Source organism: Panicum virgatum, chromosome 7K (genome assembly GCF_016808335.1).
Source record: "Panicum virgatum strain AP13 chromosome 7K, P.virgatum_v5, whole genome shotgun sequence".
NCBI classification, from domain to species: Eukaryota; Viridiplantae; Streptophyta; class Magnoliopsida; order Poales; family Poaceae; genus Panicum; species Panicum virgatum.
Window position 1 is genome coordinate 8,447,456 of NC_053142.1, and position 26,976 is coordinate 8,474,431.

At 46.9% G+C, this 26,976-nt stretch overlaps 1 protein-coding gene across 2 annotated transcripts; it reads left to right on the forward strand.

Moving 5' to 3' along the window:
* Positions 1–7,885: 7,885 nt before the first annotated feature.
* Positions 7,886–13,331, forward strand: LOC120639722 (probable pectate lyase 8). Of its 2 annotated transcripts, XM_039915603.1 has the most exons (7): positions 7,886–8,134; positions 8,429–8,506; positions 9,686–9,769; positions 11,053–11,695; positions 12,039–12,142; positions 12,295–12,433; positions 12,521–13,331. In XM_039915603.1, exons 1-7 carry the CDS (start codon positions 7,989–7,991, stop codon positions 12,740–12,742), a joined length of 1,416 nt encoding a protein of 471 aa, XP_039771537.1. In that variant the 5' UTR covers positions 7,886–7,988; the 3' UTR covers positions 12,743–13,331. The 2 variants fall into 2 exon arrangements, with proteins under 2 accessions (XP_039771537.1, XP_039771538.1); XM_039915604.1 differs by lacking the exon at positions 8,429–8,506 and having other exon boundaries at positions 7,887–8,134.
* The last annotated feature ends 13,645 nt before the right edge of the window (positions 13,332–26,976 follow it).

Genomic DNA, 26,976 nt, shown 5'->3' on the forward strand with positions numbered 1-26,976 from the left:
AGCATGTTTTGATGGATTTCAACCTCTCTTCAGCACCGGTTGAACCGACGCTCCGAAATCAAAGCACCGGTGCAATGAAAGTCCTTTGTTCCAGAGAGCATGTTTTGATGGATTTCAACCTCTCTTCAGCACCGGTTGAACCGACGCTCCGAAATCAAAGCACCGGTGCAATGAAAGTCCTTTGTTCCAGAGAGCATGTTTTGATGGATTTCAACCTCTCTTCAGCACCGGTTGAACCGACGCTCCGAAATCAAAGCACCGGTGCAATGAAAGTCCTTTGTTCCAGAGAGCATGTTTGATGGACTCCAACTTCTCTTCAGCACCGGTTGAACCGATGGTTCAGAAACAAAGCACCGGTGCATTGGATGTACTTTGTTCCAGAACGCTTGTTTGAGTTGATCAGCGAACCTCTTCAGCACCGATTGAACCGATGCCCCTACGGAGCATGCACCGGTGCAATGACGCAAGCGTGGATACTGTGTCAGAACTCCAACGGCTACTTCTTTGACACAGAGAGACCGGTTGAACCGATGCCCATATTTTCTATATCGTCGGTTCTTCCGGTGGTCACGGTTTTTCTGCAGAAAACCTCCAACGGCTATGTGACCTCCTCCACTCTATATAAGGGTACCCCCTGGTTCATTTCAGTTGCCTTTTACACCTTGAAAACCTGAGGCCACCCTTGAGATGAAGAGATAGAGCTTTGAGCAAAAGAGAGAAGATCTAGTGCTTAGTTTGTGTTTCAACCTTGAAGAACTCATCCATTGCAAGTGTAGCAAGTGTGCTTGAGATAGGGCCAACTGAGTGTAGGTCAAGTGAAGGCTTAGGAACTTGTTACTCTTGGTGTTTGGCAGCACCTAGACGATCTTGGTGATCGAAGTGTTTCTCGCGGAGCTTGCCAAGGATTGTGGGAGCCTGGAGAAGAAGATTGTACGTGGCTTGAGCTCCACCACGCCGGGATGGTGAACGGAGACTCTTAGTGAGCGCCCAAGTCTCGGTGACATGGGAGGTGACAAGACTCTTAGTGAGTGTCACAACGTGGATTAGGGGTGTGTGCCAACACATCGACACCACGGGAAAAATCCGGTTGTCTCTTGCACTCTCTTTCATTTCAAGCACTTACTTTCATGCTTTCTTTCATGTGCTTGACCTTAGAGATCATAGCTTAGCTCTACCTTGCTTAGTTTCATATCTTTGTTAGCTTGTGTAGTTTGCTTTGTTTAGCCGGTTGGTGAATTGAGCCTTACTAGCCTTGCATAGGTTAAGGTTGTTTTATTGCTTTAGAATTTTGAAAAAGGCCCAATTCACCCCCCCTCTTGGTCCATCGATCCTTACAACGAGTTTCTGGTTCCCCTTTGAAATGTTTTCCTTTTCTTCTTAAGGGGTGGTTGAGGGGAAGGAATCGACGATGACCCATGTACACGACCTTCCTACAATTTTTTAGATACAAGCTGTCGGTTTCTTCTAGACAATGAGTGCATGCCTGGTATCCCTTATTCGACTATCCGGACATATTGCTAAGTGCAGGCCAATCGTTGATGGTAACAAAAATCAATGCTCGCAGGTCAAAATTCTCCTGTTTGTACTCGTCGCAAACACGTACATCTTCCTCCTTCCACAGCAGCAAAAAGTTCATCAACCAACGGTCTTAGGTGCACGTCAATATCATTGCCCGGTTGTTTTGGGCCTTGGATAAGCACCGGCATCATCATGTACTTCCGCTTCATGCATAGCCAAGAGGGAAGATTGAACATACAGAGGGTCACAGGCCATGTACTGTGACTGCTGCCCCACTCGCCGAATGGATTCATTCCGTCCGTACTTAAACCGAACCTTATGTTCCTTGGGTCATTATCAAAATCTGGGAAATCTCTATCCACGTTTCTCCACTAGGACCCATTCGCAGTGTGTCTCAGCATCTGATCTTGCTTACGCTCTTCTTTGTGCCACCGCATCAATTTAGCATTGGATTTATATCTGAAAAAGCGCTTCAAACGTGGTATTACTGGGAAATACCACATCACCTTAGCGGGAACTTTTTTCTTGACGGGCTCCCCGTCGACCTCACCAGGATCATTTTGCCTGATCTTGTACCGTTTTGCATCACAGACAGGACAAGTATCCAGTTTCCCATATTCTTCGTCTCGATAGAGAATACAATCGTTAGGACATAAAATAGATGCACTATGAAAATATAACTAACAAAGAATCTAATGATACTTAATTGGTATCATAAATGTTATTATCTTGTCATATAAATTTGATTAAATTTGAAAAACTTATAATTTGGAACTGAGGGAGTACTTGTCAAGGCAAGTATTTTAATGTCAGTATGTCACCTTTTGTTATTATCCAATTGCAATATGCAGACGGGTGTGCAAAATTTCTGAAGTTTGCATCGATCCCAGATATATAGGCCACCACTAGTGCAGCTTTGGACTGGAAAAGGAAAGGGATCTATCGAGTCTGTTCAAGAACTGCAAATTAAGGCTGAGCTTGCTCTGTTTCGCTCTCTAAGCGAGCTAGGCTCCGATAACTAGCACATTCCGCCGGCAATTGGAAAAGGAAACAAAAATAAGACAGCCTAATAATTTGCCCACATTAATTTCAGGCCAAAAACCAATCTGACGCTACTTGGGACCATTTCTCTCTTGAGCTGAAGAAATCGCAGCACTGAACAAAAGAAACTGCCTCGGATGGTGACAAGCAAAAGCAAGAGGCAGGAATGAAGTGCATGCAGCTAACAAAAGGTCAATATGGATGGTGAGAGGGCGGGACTCGCGAGCTAACTCTGCCTCAGATAGTCCCCAGCAGCGGTTGCGCGCAACAGCAGGAGGCCAGGAGCTAACTGACGGTCGCAGATGTGCAGTAGTACAGCAGTAGGGACAGCGTACGCGCTTGCTAATTCAGCGTGATTAATGATTGTAAGTAGAAGGCTTGAATTCGTTGATTGTGATATGCGGCTTGCCATGCATGCCATTCCACTGGCCACTAGCTCTATTTAGTTGGTTCGTTGGAGGCTTAGAGCTAGCATCAGCTTAGGGAGCTTTGAGCCAAAAAGATCAATCTCAGCGACAGCTTAGTAAGTCACACTACACTCTACACACATACTACCACGGTATGTGTATGAATGAAGTAGTAATAAAACTCTAGAATGCCATGAAAAGCAGAAGGTTACTAAAGTGTAAACAAAATTCTTTTGGGTCACTAATAATTAATTAAATCCGTAACAAGCTAGCTTGACCTTAATACTCGGTCGTTATATGACGAAGCGTGTGACCTACCACTCCCAACCGAAAAACAGTAGTACTACTGCCAGTCGGCAGAGTGAGGAGAGAGCAGGGGACTGGGAGCGATTTGGACGGTCCAGGACCGCACGCTGATCAATGCATGCATCGTCACGTGGCTGGTCAAACGTCGAGGGCCGGAGAAGCCAAGCTTTTGGCATGCGACGTTGACCCGCCTGGCGGAGCTAGGTGTAGTTGTTGATGTCAGCTGACATTGATGATATGTGGCAAAATCAATAATAAATCACTATTCCACACTGTTTACCTAAGGAGCTGACACCAGTACGTAACAGTGAGGCTGCGGCGGCTGGCTCCACCCCTGCCCGCCTCCCTTCCCTCAAAAAAAGAGATGAGCTCCAGGGGAAAGAAAAGGGAAAGCAGTGATGGGATGGGGGAGCTCTCTATCTATTTGACCGTCCCCAACAATTAATTGAGTCCCCATGCGTGTGCGTACTGCGTGATTTTGAGTCCTGTTCCCGCTACTCCTCTCCCGCCATCACTTGGCTGGCTGCAAAAGAAGTCAAAAGGACTTTTTTGAGGGCAACCATTTTAGTTTTGAAGCTGCAAACCTCAAATGACCACAGTTTTTGTTGTGAATTCAGTCCGATGAGGAAAATGTTACCCAAAAACGATACATCAACACTGGATTATTTCACCAACAGCAGTACAAAATGGAGGTGACTGTGGATGCTACTTCTTCGAGGAGTCTAATCTAGTGGTTATTGGATTGTGATGACTAGCCTTGCCATAACTAACCTTAGGTGAGTTATATAGCCGCCAAAAAAATGTGGCCTACAGAATTAAAGCCACATTTGTGGCAAGGTTTGGCCCAAAAAAAAGTGACTGTAGCATGTGGTGCATAATATAGTGGTTTTAGGAGGTATTGTAGACAATAGCAGTATCTTACTGCCTGTTTGCCCGATGTACTTTATTCTGTATGTCGAGTAAGGAGGTACTCCCTCCATCCACAAAAGAATGCAACTCTAGAGTTTGAAAGTTGTTCATAAAAGAATGCAACTCTAGCATGAGATCCACTTTGCAGGGATCATAACGACGACGACTTGTAAAAAAAAATTGTTGATGGCTCTTAAGATGAACAAAGAATGCCCTAGCTAGTGCCGTACAATGTTCGAGAGTTGGGAATTTAATTACTCGCCATATACAACGGCGCCATATATACAAGGAGCGAGCCAGAGAGGTATATATGCAATGATCGATCAGCCATGGTCGCACCCGATGGGTGGCGTGGCGTTAAATTAAAACCCCGGCTGCGCAAGCCAGTGCCGTGCGGCGCGGCGGACCTGACCCGAGCCTGAGACACCAGGCGCGAGATTGGCGAAAGCAGCTAGCGTACGAACCAATGCAAACGTAACCACGGCTTGTGTCGTCCTCGGATCCCCTCTCCCTCCGCGCGGCCGCGGCCGAGCATCCCGCCCCGCCGCGGCCGGGCCGGCAAGCCCACGGCCGGAGACATGCATGATTGAGCCGGTCAGTCCTCTGCTTGCACGGCTTCGTCCTTGGCTTTTCCGCCGGCATCATTCGTTCAGTCACTCCCAGTCCCAAGCTAGCTAGTACGGAGTAGCTCCGTCGTCGTCGTGGTTCGCCGGATCTCCGCTTGCTTGGTTTGTCGCCACCGCTGCCTGCATTCGCACACATGACATGCATCCTCGCCGTTATCTTGGGAGATGATGAGAAGACCGTACACGGCCATCGATAGATACAGCAGCAGACGAGCCGGGAGACCCGGGGGATCATCGTCCATCGCGTGCCGTGGAACCAAGCACGATGCCTAGCTACGATACGAGCGGCCCTCCGATAGATCGTCCACCATCGTGCTCGTGCCATGACTTGCGCGCCAAGTTGAGTGACCCAAATGCCCGGTGCGCGCACATTCGCTTGCTTGCTCTGCCCGCATTGTCTTTCACTCTCCACTGTGCGCCCGGCCACTGTTTCTACCTCGCTCCTATATATCGTCAACGGACGTAAGCGGCCGGTACACTGCATGCATTTAATTAGTTGCCGTTTGGTTCAGCACTTACCGGTAATGTGATCGCTTACCGCTACTGTCAGTTAAAGTGGAAGCAAAAGAAGAATGGTTTGTTTAATTTGATTTGCTTTTAGCGGTGTCTGAATCCAGGTGTTAATGCCCCAAGGTGTGCTAAATTTTAGCACGAGCTTATCCAAACATACTTAAAAACTTTAGAAGGCGTACGAGTGCTAACAGATGCTTAAGTTTGGTTTATCCAAATCGACTAGTAAATTCTTAATTCAAACAAGGTTGACGAAATTTCGTGCCTGGAAACGGAGACGACTCGACGCTAGCAGTAGCACATGACGCGGTGTAACCTCCTCACTCCGTACAAAAACTGCAGCCTCCTCACTCCGTCAGACGCCGATCCGATCCACCGACGCCGCGTAGGCGCGTACTACATAGACTACAGGCACCAAGAAGTGGGCCCCGCGACTCCGAGCCCCACCTGCCAGACGTGATCCCCCCCACCTTTCTTGCCGGAGCTGGCCGGCTGGCTGGTCCCTCGGATGCTTCGGACAGGGCCCCACACCCGGACCCAGAACCAGGCCGACAAACCCACTGGGCAACCTACCCAGGTACCGACTGCCACGGCGGGCCCAGCTCCTCCTGAACCCCCGCGCGCGGCACGTGAGGAGCGACGCGGGCTACGTGACTACGTCACCCGGGGCGCCGTTCCGTTGCGGCCGCCGCTCCAGTTCGTTACGCCGCGCACGGTCAGGAAAAGCTAGGAGCAGCTCGCTAGGGTTTACTAGCCTTTGCTTCTGGTTCATCTCGCGAGCCCTGCCCTGCTGTCTGTTGCCTGTGGATGGGCAGGCCACCGCGATCGGAAGTGCAGAGCTACACGTTCCGTGGACGGTGTTGATTCGCCCCGCGGCAGAGAGAGAGAGAGAGAGAGAGAGAGATTAATGGCTCGGAGAGAGAGTGGCCGGAGCACGTCGCCGGCCGGGCCCCGTTGGGGGACATGGAGAAGGGGCTGCTGCCAATTTTGCAGGGCCTATGTGACGTAGGCGACCTCCATAGCCGGATCGGTAAAGGAAGATTTCGTTTAATCACCACGTCTTGAGGCAGTTGAGGATCTCATTATTACGGATCGGTAAAGGAATTTTTTAGCATACGCGCACATTACTTCCCACTGCTACGCATTTGATCGCGCAACACCATTATTCATTGAGATTATATATTAACTGCGCGGCATTTCTGCTCCAAAAGAGATAGGAGAAAGATCTTACTACGATGCAATTATTTGCACGCCGTTGGGACCCTATCTATTCGATCCGCCACATTTTGTAAAGAGAGGGTGGCATTTTTTTTTTGTGAGCCACGTTGGGCCGAGAAGGCCAACGTACGTCCGTCCACATTCCTTTCGAAATTCATCCGTTCATCATTGCACAGTGTCTCCAAGGGATTCATATTCATCCACCACAAAAAAAAACTGTCCCTACGTATTTTCCCCCATCGCATTCCAAAATCCCCAAGAGTTCGACAAGACCATGCAAGCAGAACCCCTAATTCACGTGTTCCTTTTTCCCCCCTATAGATATAGATGACCATACATATATAGTAGCATTGCAAAAAAAAAAACTTAAACCATCATTTTCACGAAAACTATGGTCTTAGCTTGTTTGGAACCCCGGAGCACTTCGTGCCCTGCATGCGCACCGGTACGTAACCTCTCTAGCTAGTACTTGGAAAAAACAGAAAGAAAGAAGAAACAGAATCTGTGCGGCATTGGAGTGCAAGCAAATGATTCGGTAATAAAACTACGATGAAACAAAATATTCCAACCATTTATATTAATTAATAATCACTCTGCGTGCGTGCCTATGGTTAATGTTATGTCAGCCACTGAAATTTGGCGGAAGCAGCAGTGGGTCTAGGGGGGCTCCAGCCCCCTAGACCCAAAAACACCATGGAGCCCCCCTTAGCCCCCTCTTCATTTTGGAGAAGAAAAGATGAGGAAGAAGGAGAGGAAGAAGAGAGGAAAGAAGAAATCAGCCCCCATTTTAAGAATTTCTGAATTCGCCACTGCACTGAATCATCGTCATCATCATCAGGTGGGTGATTCGCCTGGGCTGACATGCTGACAGCACGTACTAACTCTCACCCTAATTAATCACGCTTCATCCCGTCAGAAACAAACCCTTTTCCAAAAAAAAAATCCCGTCAGAGCAGAGAAAATGACGAGGTGCAGCATTAATGACGCCCGCAAAGCCCAGTTTGGTACACTCTGACTTTCCTGGAGTTTGGTACAGAGCCCAATTTTAGTACTACTCCTACGCCGTCGTCCTCCATTACCAGCAGCTTAAACGCACACAGTGGAGGAGGGAGGATCAGGATCTCTCTCCTTCCCTAACCCCTGCAATTAGTTGGCGGGCGCAAACCCCAACAGCCCCCTGGGTTTCCCGTATTTGCATCCGGGCCCTCTGGCTCGAGATCCCGGGGGGTCTATTTGCGAATCCGCTAATCTCGAGGGGCAATGCGGGTACGGGGAGGTCGGGGGCTCGAGGGCGGAGCGGCGGCACTAGTATAAATCGGCGCGCCGCTCAAAGCCCCTCCGCCTCGCCATTCCCTCCTCTCTAGAGCTTTGCTCGGTCTACCTCGCGCTTCCCGAGCTCTCATCGCCGAGAGAGGCGGAGGGAGGGGCTCGAGGAGCCAGCGGGCGGCGGCAAATGACGGAGGCGGCGGCGGCGGCGGCGGCGGCGGCGGCGGGGTTCAAGGCGGCGAGGCGGGCGGGGCTCGCGGCGGCGCTGCTGCTGTTCGTCCTCGTCGTGGTGGTCGCCGGCGGACCCGGCGGCCGGGTGCTCCACGGGCTCCAGTGAGTGCCGCGGCGTGCCTCTCGTCTCCTCTCCTCGCCGCGCAATGTGGCGTGGGCTCTGCTCTGGGGTTTTGGGCGATTTAGGCGCCCTCTGCTCGAGAATTCTTCCATCTGCTTTTCCTTCTCTGGATTTGGTTTTGAGCGCTGTGGGAGGGTCCGGCCTTGCAGTCCTGTGATTTTCTTTCGAATTTCTGGATCCGCATCGGCCCGTGTGACGCCCACGCGGCGCTCCTCGGCCTCCTGCCGTTGGATTGGACGGCGTACTGACCCACCGCACGGCTCCGTGCGTCGCAGGCCCCGGAGCGCGGCGGCGGCGGGCGGCTCGAGGCGGTGGCTGCGGGACTCGTCATGGCCGGCGGCGGCGACGCCGAGGTGAGCAGCACTCCAATCCCACATCCTCTGCTTCTCTCTCTCTCGGTCCTGCCTGGGCGCGCTCCCAGGTGGGCGGGTTCATCCAGCGCGTTGGTTTCCATGATCTCGCCATCTTGGCCGTCCAATTCCGGCCTTTTCCCGTTTGGCCACCCATTGGTAGCAGACAGCGGCAGAGCAAAGGGTTTGCTCCGTTCCAGAAAACAAAATATTCTTCTGCCCCCAAAATTTTCGAATCCCAAATTTCGCTTCTGGGCTTTGGGGGGAGGCGGGGTTGGTGCGCGGTAACCAGCGGAATTCGTATTTTGGGTGGAAGGTTGGGGAATCTGGTTTGGAACAGCCTGGGATCGGAAGAGCAGCGAGAAGATGCTCCTGCTCTGCTTTCCGCTGCCGAGTTCGTTACGGTGGCAGAGGGAGTGGGAGGGAGGAACATCGAGGGGCAGTCTCGTCATTCACCACAACCAAAACTGAAAAACCCCTCACCGTCCTGCCCCCTACTCTGCTGCACCGGCCACGGTAAAGCGGGGTAAAGATTTCGGCGGACAAGAAGCCGCGCAAAAGCTGGCCGAGGAAGCAAGCGAGATCGCGGCCTGTCTCTCCGCGTCCCCAGCGGTGTACCCCCGCAGTGGTGCCACTCATTTTGTTTTCCCATCTTTTTTTTTTGGGTTAAAAGGCTGTGGCTGGCTGCAAAAGAATTGGCTCGGATAAGCTGCAGCCTTGGGGGTACGTCCTCGCGTGCGCAAAGTGATGTTCCGGGTGGGTGGTTGTTTAATCCCGTTGCTTTTTGGCATCGCGACCGACCAGGGCAGAGCAGAGCACGCCTCGAGCGGCGCGGCATGCATGCCATGCCTCCCTCTGCCCGCACGAACCATGATGAAGAAACGGCGCACGGATTCACCTTCGCTTTTCCGCTTCACCCACCACTTCTGTGTTTTGGGATTTATTTGCACTTGTCATTATGGATTGCTAGTGCTTGGGGAGCACCAATAATTCCAATTTCTTGTACAGTTGAAAAAGTAATTCCTTTTACTGGACCATCTCAAACATTCCCTTTTTTTCTTTGTTAGATAGAGTAGTGAAGTATACTGGCGGTGTTAGCTGGCGCCTTTCAGTTTCAGCTGCATGTTGTTGTCTCCCTCTCTCGATTTCACTTCACCTGGATTTGTGATATCTGTCTGGCAGGGCCGACGGTGACGACGACGGGCCAGCGATGGCCGTTCGCGGCGCGGTGGAGGACCCGGAAGCGGTGGTCGACGACGTGCACATGTAAGTCGCCTTCCTGCATGCCTTCAATCATGTCGTGCCAACCGACCCGAAGCGGATGGCATTTGCAAGTAGATAGATCGGCGCATGATTTGCAGTTGTTTTAGCACCAGCACGGCTACTTTTCTTCCTTCAGCTAGCACTCTAGCAGTAGTGTGTTGCGGCGCTAGCCTTTCTGTTCACCGCCCGACAAGCCCGGCCCACCCACAGTCTCACCGCGTAAAAGAAAAAGGAGAAGAAAGAAGGAGAGACGGGGATGCGTACAAGAATTCTGGCCTAACCGGAGCAGATCTGGTTCAGTACCAACAATGGCGTACTTTACCCTGCCACGTGGGAGCAGGAACACACAGGGCCCACCTGCCATGTCCCATCTCTCCCTCCTCACAGGCCCGCACCTGCTTGCTTTTATGGCGACGCGACCCTGCCGCGCGGCACCGCCGTGGAGGAGGGACCGCCGTCCGCCGGTGGCGGATCGCCCGCCCATTAACTCCGTTGTTGCCTTTTACGGAGTGACTACGGCGACCGGACGCCGGCCTTCCCCCCCTTCCTGTCCGCGCGCACCTCGCCACCGGCACCGCGCTGCAGCAGCCGGCGAGAGCTGTAGCGGCGGTGCGGGGGATGTCAGGCAGTGACACACCACGTTCTCCCCACGCTCGTGTGGGGGCAGCACTGCCTGCTCTCGACCCTGGATTTGTGACGCGCATTCATGGTGCTCACCAGCAGGCTCGCCCAATTCCTCTGTCTCCGTCTATCTCCCACCTAATCTTCAATGCAGCATGCAAAGATCTGTTGCTGGCAACGGCAGCCGATTCACAGTTGAGGATGCACTGTAGTGGTGCTCGAAACCTGTAGCGAATACAGTAACCTGCAATGAAACTCTGCACCGACAGAAAAAAAGAAGTGTTCTTGTTGAGTTTGGTGCCAACAAGCCATTATTGACCGACATGTTTGATGCAACGAATGGGCATGGGCAGTGATCTGGTCCCCAGAGAAATAGTATACTTCTATCACTTATTGCAAGTTTTCTGGCCGCTTTGATCTTCAAAATACTGTACTGTAATTCCTGAATGCTACATCTAGAATTGCCAGGGCTCATGCATGAGAGATGCAAAATGTTCTTTCTGTCATCTAATTACTGCTGCTTTGGTCATCACATTCCTGATCCGCTGAATGCTGCTTGTACCTTTTCCCTGTTTAGTAATTACTAGTAGTAGTTTCTGTAAATTGAGTTGTGAAAAAAAAACTTAAAGGCTGCTTCTTGGATTGCATGAATGTCTTCTCGGCAGGTCCATCAGGAACAGCACGGCCCGGCGGAATCTCGGGTACCTGTCGTGTGGGACGGGCAACCCCATCGACGACTGCTGGCGCTGCGACCCGGACTGGCACAAGAACCGCCAGCGCCTGGCTGACTGCGGCATCGGCTTCGGCCGCAACGCCATCGGTGGCCGCGACGGCAAGATCTACGTCGTCACTGACCCGAGCGACGACGACGCCGTCAACCCGCGCAAGGGCACCCTCCGCTACGCCGTGATCCAGGACGAGCCGCTCTGGATCATCTTCAAGCGGGATATGGTGATCACGCTCAAGCAGGAGCTCATCATGAACAGCTTCAAGACCATCGACGGACGCGGCGCCAACGTGCACATCGCCAACGGCGCCTGCATCACCATCCAGTATGTCACCAACGTCATCATCCACGGGCTCCACATCCACGACTGCAAGCCCACAGGGAACGCCATGGTGCGCAGCTCGCCCAGCCACTACGGGTGGCGCACCATTGCCGACGGCGATGCTGTGTCCATCTTCGGCGCCAGCCACATTTGGGTGGACCACTGCTCGCTGGCGAACTGCGCCGACGGCCTGATCGATGCCATCATGGGATCCACGGCTATCACTGTGTCCAACAACTACTTCACCCACCACAACGAGGTAGTACGACCTCATACTAGATCCTATGCTTTTGTTTTTCCTGATCCTGCAATAATTAAGTGCCTGTGCGCAATGCCCTTTTGTTTTCTGAAATTTGGAGAAATCTACAGGGTTGGCACATATATGCCAAGAACTAGTTTGTTTTATGCCGTACAAGTGTAGTATAGCATAAAATTCCTTCATTCCAGTTATTCTCCCAAATCTAACCAGAAGTTGTCGGCTGCATATGCTGAGGATATTGGTGTAGTATCTGGCTGTCACGTGCACAACGGGATTCTTTTGGCCTTTTCTGCAAACGACCTGATTTGGTTCTCACCAAATGGTGAAACTGGAATTGATGCAGGTGATGCTTCTGGGCCACAGTGACTCCTATGTAAAGGACAAGGCAATGCAGGTGACAATAGCCTTCAACCATTTCGGTGAAGGCCTCATTCAGAGAATGCCAAGGTGAATTCATGAACTGAAACCAGTATACTGAACTTGTTGTCTGCTTGTTCCTGTCCAGCATTGCAATCGACTGATCTGTATTCATTTCTTATTACACGTTTCGGATGATATTTTGCTAACCATTGCTACAATCTCAATTGCTCTTGTTTCAGGTGCCGGCATGGTTACTTCCATGTGGTGAACAATGACTACACCCACTGGGAAATGTACGCCATTGGCGGGAGCGCTGAGCCAACCATCAACAGCCAGGGCAACCGCTACCTTGCTCCGACAAACCCCTTCGCCAAGGAGGTACATATGCTGTCTTGATCATTTTTTTTTTGGCTTCAGAAGCAACCATTCTGTCAGTAGCTGACTTCCAATTTGACTGAACTGCAGGTGACCAAGAGAGTTGAGACGGCTCAGACTGTCTGGAAGAGCTGGAACTGGAGATCAGAGGGTGACCTCCTGCTGAACGGCGCCTACTTCACCCCATCGGGCGCAGGCGCCTCAGCCAGCTACTCACGCGCCTCCAGCCTCGGCGCCAAGTCATCATCCATGGTCGGCTCGATCACCTCGGATGCCGGTGCCCTGTCCTGCCGCAAGGGCGCTGCCTGCTAGCACACCGCCGAAGAAAACAGGCCCCCGGCATGCCGCCACCAACAACAGGAAAGAAACAAGACAACAGAAACTACTAAGCTACTGGAACACCACGGTTACAGTTTTTCCTTCTTCTCACTTCTCCTTTTTGGCCACTTTTGACAAGGGTTATATGAAGGTCCTTGGTCCTGATTCACCATTGCTCAACCTCCCCCTGCTCCCGACAATGGAAAAGGTACCCGGAGCAGGCGTGAAGCGTTGCTGATTGATTTTCGCTTCGTTCGCTCGGTCTCTCTTTTAGTCTTCTGATCTGAGTGTCATATGTTGTTTTACTGGCTCCCCGCCCACAGCAAGTGTATGTTGAGGTCAGGGGTGCACACTGTGTTTTTGTGAGTGCGTTGTGTGTTATACTCTTGGTTGTGCAAAACAGTAAGATTGTCAGTAGCAGTAGACGTAATACTACATGATGTGCCTGGACTGGGATGGATCTGTGCCCTGTAAAAGACATGGAAGAATTGGCATCTTCATTCTTCCTCTTCTTCAGTGGAAGTGGAAAAACATAACAAGCCGAATATTTTGACTTGGAAGTACAGCATGCTGTTGTTTTGAATTGCGTCCCTGATGATTCTGTTGCTTTGTCCTTGGTTGAAATTTGCTGTTTTGCCGATGTGCCCATCTGCTTGTGTTTTGTTTGATTGTTTCAGACGAAGTCTTGTGAGCTTGCTAGTACGGATACAGAGAGATCCGTCCGTCTGATCCTGTGAGAATAATAATGAGTAAATCCTTGGACGTACTGCTGTACTGTACTTGTACTGGCCACCGGATCGATCCGCCAGAACTGAATGCTGCGCGTTGGGGCCGGGCGCGTCCCCGTGAACGAAGATGCAGATGTCCAGCGGGTGCAGCAGCAGCAGGAGGTGAGGCCAAGTTCATGGGCCGTACCTGCCTGTCTGTCTGCCCGCGATCAGCTCGAGCGGAAGGCACCTTGTTCGTCTCCGGCATGGCAGTAATGGTGGCGCGTGGGGTGTTGCAAGCGACGCTGTGTGCCCGGAGAAGGATGTGGATCGGTGGATCTCGCTGCTGCTGCTGCTGAGTACTGTGATCTATCGCCACCGCCTTGTTCTCCGATCTGACGCCGGAGCCATGTTCACAGCGGAGAGGACAAACGGGCCTCCATCATCGCGCATTGTTTTTTCCGTACAAGTGTGAAGCGACAACGAGTGGTGCTGTGCTGTACGGTGGTGCCCGGTTGAGGCTCCGTTGGATCACCTAGGGTTAAATTTGAGTTCCGGACCTGTTTAGTTCCCCAATTTTTTTTCATATTACTCGTGACATCGAATCTTTGGACACATGCATGGAGCATTAAATATAGTTAAAAAATAATTAATTATACAATCCAACTAATTAGCACGAAACAAATTTTTTAAGTCTAATTAGTCTATAATTAGACATTAATTATTAAATAACAACAAAAGTGCTACAATATCAAAACCAAAAAAATTCGCGAACTAAACAAGGCATTTGAGATGAGCAAACATTACATAACCATAGCCTATGCATGTTTGGATCCAATGAACTAAACTTTAGACGATACATGTAGAGAAATATAGCAATATCCTTTTTACCTTTGAATTATATTATTTTTTACCTACGTGCGCATAGTGAGTGGCAGTTTGTTTTTTTCGCAGTTCACGAATATCCTTTTTACCTTTGGATTATATTATTTTTTACCTACGTGCGCATAGTGAGAGGTAGTTTGTTTGTTTTCACAGTTCACGGATTGATTTAGTCTAAATTTGTTGGGTTCTAAGGATTAATGAACTGAACTTTAGTTAGAGTGAAACTAACTTTAGTCTATCTATTTGGATCATTATCTAAATTTTGTCTAAAATTTAGTCCGTGGATCCAAACTCGTTTTCCTTGGATCTGAAATATTATTTCAGGTGGTACGGAGATTTAGGGTTTTTTTTAGGGGTGCACCACACTAATTAAACATCAATAAAGCTGGTACAGACTCCATCAGGAGGAAATAAGAACCAAACATGCCTCCCTTCGGTCTCGTAGACCGAGCTTCTGGCTAGCCTGTGAGCATCAACATTCGACGCCCTGCCTTCATGAACAATCTTGGCCCTGTCAAAAGTCGCCATGCCTGCCTTTAGCTCCCTAATCACTTGGCCTTAGAAACCCATCCCGGGTCCCTCCAAATTCTTCACCACAGTGGCATAGTTTGCAATGCAAACTCTCCTCGACAGAAGATCAGTTGCAAGGGCCAAACCCTCCCTGCACGCCAGCACCTCCGTCGTCTCTGGGTCAGAGATGCCCTTCAGAACCAAAGCTGACACCCCCATGAAAACGCGAGCTTTGTCCCTCGCCACCGCTGTCATTGCCGCTACATTCGAATTTTTTGAGAGAGCGGCGTCAACACTAACCTTCAACAATCCTTGCACCGGTATCCATTGCGGTGCCACGCCAGGTGCGCCCCTTGCCTGTGCGATAACTTCCTTCTCCGGTTTTGAGATAGACATCTCCAGATCTGAAACAAACATCTCAATAAAACTGTGGGTGGACAACGGGCTTTGGAAAATACCTTCATACATTGCCTTCCTCTTCGAATGCCAAATAAGTACGGAGATTTAGGTGTCTACTACTGGCTGACAGAGGTGGATTATTTTGGCCTTTGGGCCTTACAGATCTCGGGCACTTGCTCAGCAAAAGAAGCCTGCCATGCCCATGCAATTTGATTCGTCGCAGAAGATTTTGCTGGAGCGGGAGGTTCAACATTGGGCCGTCAATTCGCAAAAGGCCCAGTTAGTTCTGCAGCCTTATGCGCATGGAGGCGGCCTAGTTACCTTTGCTGAGTACTGGTGCATGCGAACTGAAGTTTTAGGCCAATTTCAGTGGGAGTGTCATGGATATAATTACCTAGACGGGAATCTTAAGAACTGTACCAGTAGAGTGTCATGGTGATGACACCCCTCTCACATTTCATGACACTCCTCTCTTTTCTCCCCTCGTACTATTGGTATATGTTAGCAAATTTAATGTCCATAATATTGTTATGACACTCCCACTGAAATTGGCTTTATTTAGTTGCCCAGTCAAATCAGCTGCAACTGAGTCTTTAATCACCAGAAAATAACATTTAGAATATTGATCAAGCTGATTAATACATGCATAGGTAACTGGAGTGCGCCCTGCATACCGGTACTTTTTTTGCTAATACGCCTAACAAATAGGTCTTGAGGGAGTACATTATAATATATAATATATAGGTTCTGCAATCATTGATTATATATGGGTAAATATTTTGGTTAAAATTTCTGAAGAAGTTCAGTTCACATAATAAGTTCTACCACCAAAAGGCAATCTGGAGGACTACAGTGGAAGATTCTAAAAAAAATATTTACTTACTCACATATAATAAGACAGGAGAAATAAAAATAATTTAAAATTTAATAACTCACATATTTATTTCCCAAAGTAGAAATTACTTCAGCCTTGTTTTGTTATGCTTGTTGAAGATTAATTGAAACTATTTCTTCTCTCTCAATGCTTGTATGTCAGCCTGGTAGACACGGTTCAAAAAAAATAGTTCATATAACTTTGTTGCTGTGTAAACATAAAATTTTTCAAACAAGTCAACTTGGTTATGGTGGAATAAACTAATTAAAATAGCATGGAACATAATAAAAATAAGTTTATTCCAAACAACTTTGTTACGGTGGAACAAATTATAAAATAGTACGGAACATAATAAAAAAAGGTTTATTCGAAACAAACAAACTTTGTTGCGGTGGAACAAAATACTGATAACTAGGAACAAAAATTCGTTTGTTGGCTCCAACTTTCGCCATGTTTAATTATAAAAAATTTACGTACATTATCCATCACATCGAATCTTTGGACATATACATAGAGCATTAAATGCAGTTGAAAAAATAATTCATTACACAATTTAACCGTAAACGACGAGATGAATATTTTAAGCATAATTAGTCTATAATTAGACATTAATTGCCAAATAATAACGAAAGTGCTGCAGTACCAAAATCCAAAAATTTCCACGAACTAAACAAGACTTTTGTTTACTTGGAAGTAAATGAGTTTGTTGTCCCTAATAAAAATTTATAGTAATTGGAACAAAAATTGCATGGCCGAACATAAATTTTTTCAAATAAATGAACTTTGTTGTGGTGGAACAAATTATAAAAATAGCATGGATCATAATAAAAATATGTTTATTCCAAACAAATCAAATTTGCATTTAACATGAGTTGTGAGGGAAGGAGAGCAGATGCACCATGCAGATCGACAGAACAAGCAACACTGGGTGATGGTGCCCGGACAGCGTTGAGAGATGACTCGCTGAGAAAGAATGAATGAATGAAGAAGCAGAGATGGGCCGTATTAGTAATGGGCTGTAAGAAAAAGAAGAGAGCAGGCCGTGCCCTTCTGCGAGATAATAACATGCACTCGCACGAGCGACTGTGAACATTAGCAAGTTTTCTCACCCTATTTGGGCCCAATGTATATTATTCACCATTTGGGCCCATGTTTATTGTACCTTGCTTTGTCTCTTCCATGAGGTCGTCAGGGTAGTGCGGGTTGTATTCCAGTTTTAGGCCCATTATGAGATACTACAAAAATGCAATGACATTAAGCAATATGAAGGTCTCCAGAAATAGCAAAAGTTACTATTTTGATTCAAAATCCTATACATCTTCTGGAACGAAAGTACAATCTTGCGAGGTAGGATCAAAAGTTCACGCTTGCAGGAACACAGCTAGCTGGCAGGATCGCATGGGCGGGTGCTTCGCTGGTTGCTGCCATTTATTAGGACACGTGTCAATAGCCGAGTGGAGAAAGTGGAAAGATATCTAATACGAGTTTCAAATTTTCCAAATGCGATTTCTCTTAAATAATTATATTTTTCTTAAATCCTTTTTCATGGTATTATTGCTTCGAATTAGTGGAACAAAAATAAGATCCATATAAACATTTTATTTTTTTTCTAAATTTTTTCAACAAATGATTTTTTAGGTTATTTAATAAATCAAATTTGTTATTTCAATATTTTCAATATACTACTTCAAGATTTCCAAAAAGTTATTTTCAACTGTTAAAGTATCAAATGTTGAAGTAGTTTTTGTAAATGTTTACTCTTTTTCATGGATTGTTGAATTAGGTTCCATATATTGTTGAATGTATACATCATCTTCTATTTTGATACATCATCTTCTATTTACGAATTCTCAGCCTAAGTGTGCTCCAAATGACCCTGTTCTCTGGTATTGTACCCCAGATGGCTTGGAGGACCTGGTGGGCAGCGATTTAATTGAGCCTTTAAGTTAATGGAAAGCACTTTTCTACTAAAAAAATAATCTCAATCAAGTAAAAAAAATAAAATACCATCAATTAATTTTTGAAGCTAATAGAATGGCACCATGTGGCATTGGTAGCTACAAAAATTTGAGTGATGAGAAGATAAAAATCACTCAATTTTGTCCACTAACTTGTTTGGTGGAAATTGGCTCAAAATTTAGCTTCATATCACTTGAAAAAAATAAGGGCAACAAATTCATCATGTACAGATCGCAAGAGTTTTTTTTTACCATGGACTTACAAAATATTACAAGTTTTTTCATTAATTTGGTCTGACCCAAAGAAATATCACACTGCAAAAGAAAAACAACTTCAATATTAAAATTGTTACATAAACAAGGAATAGAATCAGCTGAATAAAAACACGTTAACGCCAGCAGAAGAGGAAACATAAAAAACAGTACAAGTTGATCTGGGCAAAAATATATATATACCACATATAAAAAAATCAAATTAGAAAAATCACGCTCTAGAGACAAATATTTAACTATAAAAAGCAACGTGGTTGAAGTGGCACTAAACGAGTGCCAAAGGAGTAAAAGCTACTAGTCCTCCATCAACATGGACTCTTGATTATAGTTGGCCAAACGGGCCGGCATGACACTACATGGCATGGGCACTAACAGGCACGGCACTTGCCGTGCCGCCATGCCGAAATTTAGAGGTGTATTTTATTTTGTAATAGATAGGAACTTGTTCGGTGCGTGAGAGAAGATTTACCAAAGTACCAATCCAAAAGGATTTTGAGATGAGCACTGATTGGCACTTCCCTTGCTAGTTGCTCATGTCAGATTAGTGTTCTTTTTTTTTTCCAGTCTACGAAATATGCCAGCATTAAGATTTAAAACGTGTCGTCTACTTTCAGAGGCTACAAATTGCAAACTGGGTGCTGAATGCTGATGCTTTTGAAGCTGCAGCGTCAACTGAAGCCTGCACCTGTACGGTTGTACCAATCAGAAAGGTCCAGAAAGTGGCGCTTGAAGGAGGAAGATGTTCAATTCTGAAGTGTACATTGTGATGATCATTGATGTTCTTTTGTAGGCTGTGGCTCTATTTCAACCAGCTCCTTTTCTTCTTTTGATCTGCTTAAGATAGTATAACTTGTACTGTTACTGAATGTTGATTTGAGATAGCAAATTGATGTGAATTCAGACTGTGGCTCAATATGGATTAAACTGTACTTGAAATCGGTTAACTTGACCTTTGAGAAACACTCGAATTTGTTTCCTGTGTATGGTGTGTTCCGGCCAATCAGAACACTTGAGTGCTGAGCCCTTACATAATGTTACGGTTGAAATAGGAGATTACAAAATAGAAACCAGGGGAGTACAATGCATCAGTACATCCTTCAGAACTAGAAGCAGTAGAATATATACACGGCAAGAACACTATGTACAGGCAGTAGAATTCGAGCTCCAGAATCAAGTGGAAAAAAATTAACAATGGAATAGTGTTCATCTCTACATGTTATCAATCAATATTGGACATATCAGAGGATGGCAAAATATTTTCTTTCAATGGCGCCAAGCTTGTATTGTTCAGCAATCGCCTTCCATTGAAAGAGTAGAATAGCCTTGGAACCTCAGGCTGCTCTTGACGGACATATACAAGTATAGGGAGATCCGGCCATATGCACTTGGTTATGTTTCCGCATGAATTTCATTGTCGTCTCTAAGGATGTAAGCCTCTTGGATAAATCTTTAAATTCATTGCTCTTGAGTGCTTGGAACCTACTGCTTTCTAACACTAAAACCCTTGTCCCTTGCGTACTTATTATAGAAAATGTCAGCCTCCCCTGCAGATGCAAATATCCTTTTTAGTTTTTACTATGTCCCGGTACTCATCCAATCTGGTGTAGGGTGGTATGGGCTACGGCCCTAGTAGCCTCTTCACAGTCCAATAAGAGCCTTAAGTTTTTTAACTCAAAATTATATAAGATTAGAGCCCAGTCCTTTTAGGCCCCGGCTCTTAGATTTTTTAGTTCAAAATCTTGGGCCCTTTACCACCCCTAGGTGTACCGCTATGTGTCATGTGACAATCTTCTGCCTTCTCTCCCTTTTGCTACAGTTGAAAAGGGCGACTCGGAGACGAACCTCATCCAGGCACCGTTCTCGTCGGCTCCCCGTCGTTTCCGACAGCCTCGCTGCCGCGGGAGATGATGGGGAGCTACGTATGGGTATCTCTGCTTCTTCTCCGGTTATGTTGCTACTTGTATTGCTTCCTCCGGCAAAGAGAGCGGCAAGGTTAGAATAAATCTCCCCATGTTTGTCGGCTCGATTGGGGATCTGCTATGTCCATGCCTCTCTTCCGTGGCGACGACGTCGGCTTCAGCTTCATCTCCATTGGGGACGTCTGACGAGGATCCAGCTCCTCCAGCTTCTGCGGTTAAGAAGGGGTATGCTATCTTACCAATATGTGGAATCAGGTTGATTGTTCGTCGCGCCTTCTGGTGGTTTACTTCCCCTTCGGGGTTCTTGTTGTCCGGCGAGCCGGGGTCGTCCTTTATGGCGTTAGGCCCCAGGTTCCGGTGGTGTGGCGGTCAGCTTCATGGATGGTTGATAGCCACTTCTCCTGGTCTGTTCGTTCATCGTCTTCAAGGCGTGTTGGTGTTAGAATTAGCCAAACTTAAACATTAGAAGCTAATAAAACCCAAAAACTTTACATAACCTAGTTCATGACAGATCAATCTAATGCGGAAAATGGTAGATCATTATACCAGCGTTAGCGGTTGAAGCAGCAGCCATTAGTGCCTCTTGTGTTGATGACGCCCGAGCCGTAGAGGAAGTAGGCGTTCTTGTTGATGAAGATGCGCGAGCAGGGTAGCGGCGGCCTTCCAGACGCCAACGACACTGCCCTTGAGGGATTGGACTTCCGAACCCCTCCAGTGCCCTTAGCGACCAGACTCTTGTGGCTAGGGTTTAGCTAATGGCGTGATTAAGAATGCTAACCAGGACCTCATATTTATAGGCACTGTGGGGCTGGGGGCCAGCCTCTTGAAACAGGCCTAATGGATCTGCTGATCACAGCCCATTAGGGTTTGTCATTAAGTTTCCTTAATTGCATTTAGGTGGTTTAAATGCTTTCCTTAACAGTGAAGATCACATTTTCCTTATAGAAATATTTATTTCCAACATTCTCCCACTTGATCGAACGGTTAAGCTAAATGTTCGCATCACACTTAAAGTTCACCCTCAGTATAACAGCAAGTACCGGACCAATGCGTCGTCAGCAGCTTGGTGCACTACTGGGACCCCATTACCCACAGTCTCACTAAAACACCTCGGTAGAACGCTTATTCATTAGTTGGGAGTTCATAATGGCCCTAAACCAGGACCTAAAGACTATCCACCAAACCCATATTAGTAACGTGCTGCTTAAACACATTCGGTGGTAAGCCTTTAGTGAGAGGATCCGCTAACATAGCATTAGTTCTTATGAGCTCAATCTTAATGGTTCGATCCTGGCATCTTTCTTTCACAACTCGATACTTAAGGTCAATGTGTTTGGAAGCGCCACTTGACTTGTTGTTACTTGAAAAGAATACTGTAGATTGGTTATCGCATTATAACATTATAGGTTCCATAATGCCATCAATAACCTTAATGCCCGGAATAAAATTCTTAAGCCACACAGCCTGTCCTGTTGCTTCATAGCATGCCACAAATTCAGCTTGCATCGTCAACGCTGCAACTAAACTTTGCTTAGAGCTTTTCCATGATATTGCTCCACCAGCTAACATGTAGATATATCCTGACATAGATTTCCTACTATCAACACAGCCTGCAAAGTCAGCATCAGTATAACCCACAACTTCAAAGTTATCTGATCTTCTATATGTGAGCATGAAGTCTTTGGTGCCTTGGCAGTAACGTAATGCCTTCTTGACACCCACCTAGTGGACCTTTCCAGGATTTTTCTGATATCTTCCAAACATTCCGGTAGCAAATGCCAAGTCAGGACGCATACAGACTTGTGCATACATCAGGCTTCCGACAGCTGAAGCATAAGATATGTCCTTCATTTTATCTAATTCCAATTGGTTCTTAGGACATTGGGCTTCACAAAACTTATCGCCCTTCGCTAATGGAACAGGTGTGGCCTTACTCTTATCCATATTAAATCTCTTAAGCATTCTCTCAATATATGCTTTCTGAGATAATCCTAGTACTCCTTTGGACCAAGATCTTTCATATCAAAGTTGGATGAAAGAAATCCCTTTGTCTCATGCAGCATACGCTTGTCGCTGCTCGCTAATAGGATATCATCCACATAAAGCACTAGAATTATGAATTTACCACCCTTAATCTTAGTGTAGATACAATTATCCACATCATTCTCCTTAAATCCGAATTTCTTAATCACTTGATCGAATTTAAGGTTCCATTGTCTTGACGCTTGCTTAAGTCCGTAGATAGACTTCTTTAGTTTGCATCCCATATGTTCCTTGCCCTTCACAACAAAGCCTTTCGGCTGTGCCATGAAGATAGTCTCATCCAAGTCACCATTAAGGAACGCAGTTTTAACATCCATCTGATGTAGCTCTAAATCATAATGAGCCACTAGCGCCATGACGATTCTGAAAGAATCTTTGTTAGACACAGGGGAGAAAGTTTCATTATAATCAACCCCTTCCTTTTGTGTAAAACCCTTAGCTACGAGTCTTGCTTTGAATCGTTCGACATTCCCTTTAGAGTCACATTTAATCTTGTAGACCCATTTACAGCCTACTGGTTTGACTCCATCAGGAATATCTACCATATCCCAAACATCATTAGAACTCATGGACATAAGCTCTTCTTCCATGGCCTCAACCCATTTGGCAGAATTCTCACATGATACTGCCTCCCTGAAGGAGTTAGGATCATCAACTTTCCCAACGTCATACATATCTGCACTCAAATATGTCTCATAATCAGGGAAGGTTGTCTGTTTCCTAGCCCACTGTGATCTTCTTAAGGGCTGAACAGGCTGAGGTTCTGGTTGAGGTGCAGCCTGAGGCACCTCGATAGGGTTTTCAACTTTAGCATTAGGCGCCACTTCCTCAGCTTGTGGTTCGCTCGTAGGCTCAGGAGCTATCACAACTGGCGGAGCAGTGCTAGTACTCTGAACAAGAGGCGTAATCTGAACAGATGGTGTACTCTGAACGGAAGGAACAAACAACGGCACTAACTGAGGTGTTACTGTTTCCTGAATAATCGGGATGGGAAGCTCATCCCGTATTTCTTCAAGATTAATTTCTCTCCTCGGAAAGCTCCCACTGATTTCTGAATCCTCAAGGAATACAGCCTGTCTGGTCTCAACAAACTTAGTGAAGCATCAGGACAGTAGAATCGGTAGGTATCTGATGAAATAGCAGCTCACCGTTTTATCATCTAATTTCTTTTGCTGTGGATTAAATAACTTAGCTTCAGCTGGGTAGCCCCACACACGTAAATAATTAAGCATTGGTTTCTTCCCAAACCACAATTCATAAGGTGTCTTAGGAACGGATTTGGAAGGAACCCGATTAAGTATGTGTGCGGCTGTCTTTAGCGCTTCCATCCACAGTTCTACATGCAAGGTAGAATAACTAAGCATACTGTGTACCATGTCCATAAGTGTACGATTGCGATGCTCAGCCACTCCGTTTTGCTGTGGTTCACCCGGCATACTGTACTGGGCCTTTATACCATTCTTCTCAAGATACTTAGCGAATGGTCTAGGTACTTGGCCGAAAGGAGCATGTCTCCCATAATATTCACCACCTCGATCCGATCTCACTAATTTAATCATGACATTATGCTGATTTTCCACTTCAGCCTTGAATATTTTAAATTTATCTAATGACTCGGATCGATCACGGATGGGGTAAATATAGCCATAACGAGAGAAGTTATCTGTGAAAGTAATGAACGAGTCAAAACCATCAACATACTTTATTGGGAATGGGCCACAAATATTAGTATGAATTATTTCTAATAGGCCCGAACTCCGAGTAGCTCCTTTCTTAATCGTCTTAGTGAATTTCCCCTTAATACAATCAACGCATTGTTGATCTAACTCAGAAAGGTCTAAAGAATGGAGTATCTCTTCTCTAATGAGACACTGAATTCTCCCCCACGAAATGTGGCCCAAACGACAGTGCCGCAATTTCGAAGAAGTCTCATCATCACGCTTGCGCTTATGTGTTACATCATTCACATTCATCACAGAATAATCATCAAGAGAGAGCAAATAAAGATCGCCTTGCAAATTACCAAGGCCAACACTTATATTATGAAACTTAATGTTGCACTTAGAGTTGCCAAACTCACAAATATGTCCCGACTTATCTAAACATGAAACAGAAATAAGGTTTCTCTTTAACTTGGGAACATAAAAAAACATCATGTAAATGAAGGTTGAAGCCGCCTGGTAGCTCCAAGTCGAAGCTCCCAATGCCTTCAACCTTGACCTCATTGCCATCAGCCACTCTTAGGCTTCACTCCCCCTCTCTTATAGTTCGGATCTAACTAAATACCTGTAATGAATTGGAAATGTGCACAGTGGCACCTGAGTCAATCCACCAAGTATTAGGTGAAAAATTTACTATGAATGATTCATCAATGAAAGATACATAATCAATAATTGTACCTTTGCTCTTCAGCTAGTCCTTAAAACCATGGTAATCTTTCTGCTCATGGTTAGGTGACTTGCAGAACTTGCACAACCTCTTCTCAGAAGTCTTCTTATGCTGCACAGCCTTGCCCTTATGGCCCTTAAACTTTTTCTTATGCTGCCTGCTGCTGCCAGACTCAGCCTGATGCTTGGGAGTGTTGCTGACGCTAACACGCCCAAAGCACTCGCTGACCATGTTGACAACATCCTTCATCCTTTCAGCTTTCTGCCTTTCTTCCTCCTCAACACAGTAGCTAATGAGCTCAGCCATGCTCCAAGTCGCCTTCTGAGTGTTGTAACTTATTTTGAAGGGACTATACTGTGCTGGAAGTGAAGTCATAATGAAGTGCACCAGAAAACCATCAGAGATAGCCATATCCAAGGTCTTCAGCTTATTGCCCATGTCACACATGCTCATAATGTGCTCCCTGATTCCACTTTGCCCATCATACTGTGAAGTCAGCATCTTCATAATGAGAGTGCTAGCATAAGTCTTGGAAGAGCTCTTGAAATTCTCTTCCACCTTAGCGAGATATTCCTTGGCTGTCAGATCATTACCAGCATGGTCCTTATCAGGAATAGCACCACAGATGGCAGGTGTGATCGTTTGCTTAATGATCATGGTAGCCAACCTGTTACATCTCTCCCACTTCTCAATGGCAGTCCGATCACTATTGGGATCAGTGGGCGCTGCTGGCTTATCCTCACGTAAGGTGAGATCATACTCGCACACAGCAATGGCCACCTGAACATCATTATACCAGCTGGGGTAGTTGGTGCCATTCAGGGGCTCAATGGACTTCAGGTAGCCCGTCACAGTGTTCATTAAAACTCATAAGAATAATAACTTCATTAAATTCACAATTAAGATGCACATAAGAAGTATGAAATCAACCCTACGATGGTCTGATTAAAATCATACATAAATTTCAATTTGCATCACTGATGGAGAAAACAAATGAAATTTATCATTAAAACTCATAATTAAAACAACGATGGTCAGAATTAATTACAAGTGCTCTAAATAAACTTTCCGATGGTTCCATTTAAATAGAGTGCATCATAATTGCTCATGGTGGATAAACATAATTTTCAGTGAATAAATGCAATTAAAACATAATTAAAAGTATTTACATAACTCATGGAAAAATTAGTAGACATAATGCTAGTAATTAAGTGCAACAGAAATAATAAAGCCTTTAAACATAAACAGCAATTAAATTAAGCTTAAAACATTAAAATAGTAAAGGAAAAGGCTTTAAACTCTAACACTGGGCTCAAAAACTCATTAACCAGCCCAAAACTCCCCATGCGTGCGCGGATCAAAATGTGCGCTCAGCTTGGCCCAGCAGAGACCCAGCCCAATTGGCCCATTCACTCACACAACCCTAATGTGAAGCAATCTGGACCGTTCATCAGGATCCGGCGGCCAGGAACTAATCTGGTGCCGTATAAAAAGGGAATAGTTGGTCTGAAAACCTAATCCAGCCTCACTTTCCTTTTCCTCCTCACTCCCTCAACAGCCGCCGCCACCGCCGGAGCCTCTGCTCCGCGCCGCTTCGTCATGGCACTGGTGCAGGCCGGGGCCACCGGTGGCCGCGTGCGCCGCAGGCTCCCAGGCAGCACCACCTGCCTGGGCCCGCGTTGGGGCTGGCTGCTCTTGCCCTTCCACCACTGCCTCACGCGTGCGGGGCTGTGCGCCTGCTCATGCGTGGGCCCGGCAGACAGCGCCGCCTGTGTGTGCTACGCGCCGCTCCTCATGGCCGCAGCTGCAGGGTGTGCTAGCCGCCGGCCGCGCGGTTCAGAGGTGCCTGACGCGCCGTGGCCAGTGCCTGGCCGCATGCCCACAGGCGCTGCAGCCTGGTAAGCAGCGCCAACTTATGTCGTGCTTCCTCATGCGCGGCGCGAGCGGTTGGCTGCCCGGCCGCCTCCTGTGCTTGCCGTGGCACGGGTGCAATGCGCGGGTCCCAAGGTCCGCCTCCTTGACGTGCTGCCCCCCGAGCTTGGCCGCCATGGCGCCCCGTGGGCCCTCTCGCCGGCGTGCCGTGCGAACCAGTCGCACGACATGCCGTCGAGGGGCTCCACTCGGTGCCTCTTTCGGCACACCGTGCAGCTCATGGTGAGTAACAGGTAAGCCACTAATGCTCACATAGGGTTAGGGTTCATCATGAGATTTGGAGATTTTCTTATGCGATCTGAAGTTTGCCATTCCCCTTCTTCTAATTGCTAACTGATGC

Excerpts from the sequence above, each read along its gene's own strand:
- LOC120639722 (XM_039915603.1), top strand. The coding sequence starts at position 7,989 with ATGACGGAGGCGGCGGCGGCGGCGGCGGCGGCGGCGGCGGGGTTCAAG. Across the intron at positions 8,507-9,685 it reads CCGGCGGCGGCGACGCCGAG|GGCCGACGGTGACGACGACG; the intron begins GTGAGCAGCACT and ends TCTGTCTGGCAG. Across the intron at positions 12,434-12,520 it reads CAAACCCCTTCGCCAAGGAG|GTGACCAAGAGAGTTGAGAC; the intron begins GTACATATGCTG and ends ACTGAACTGCAG.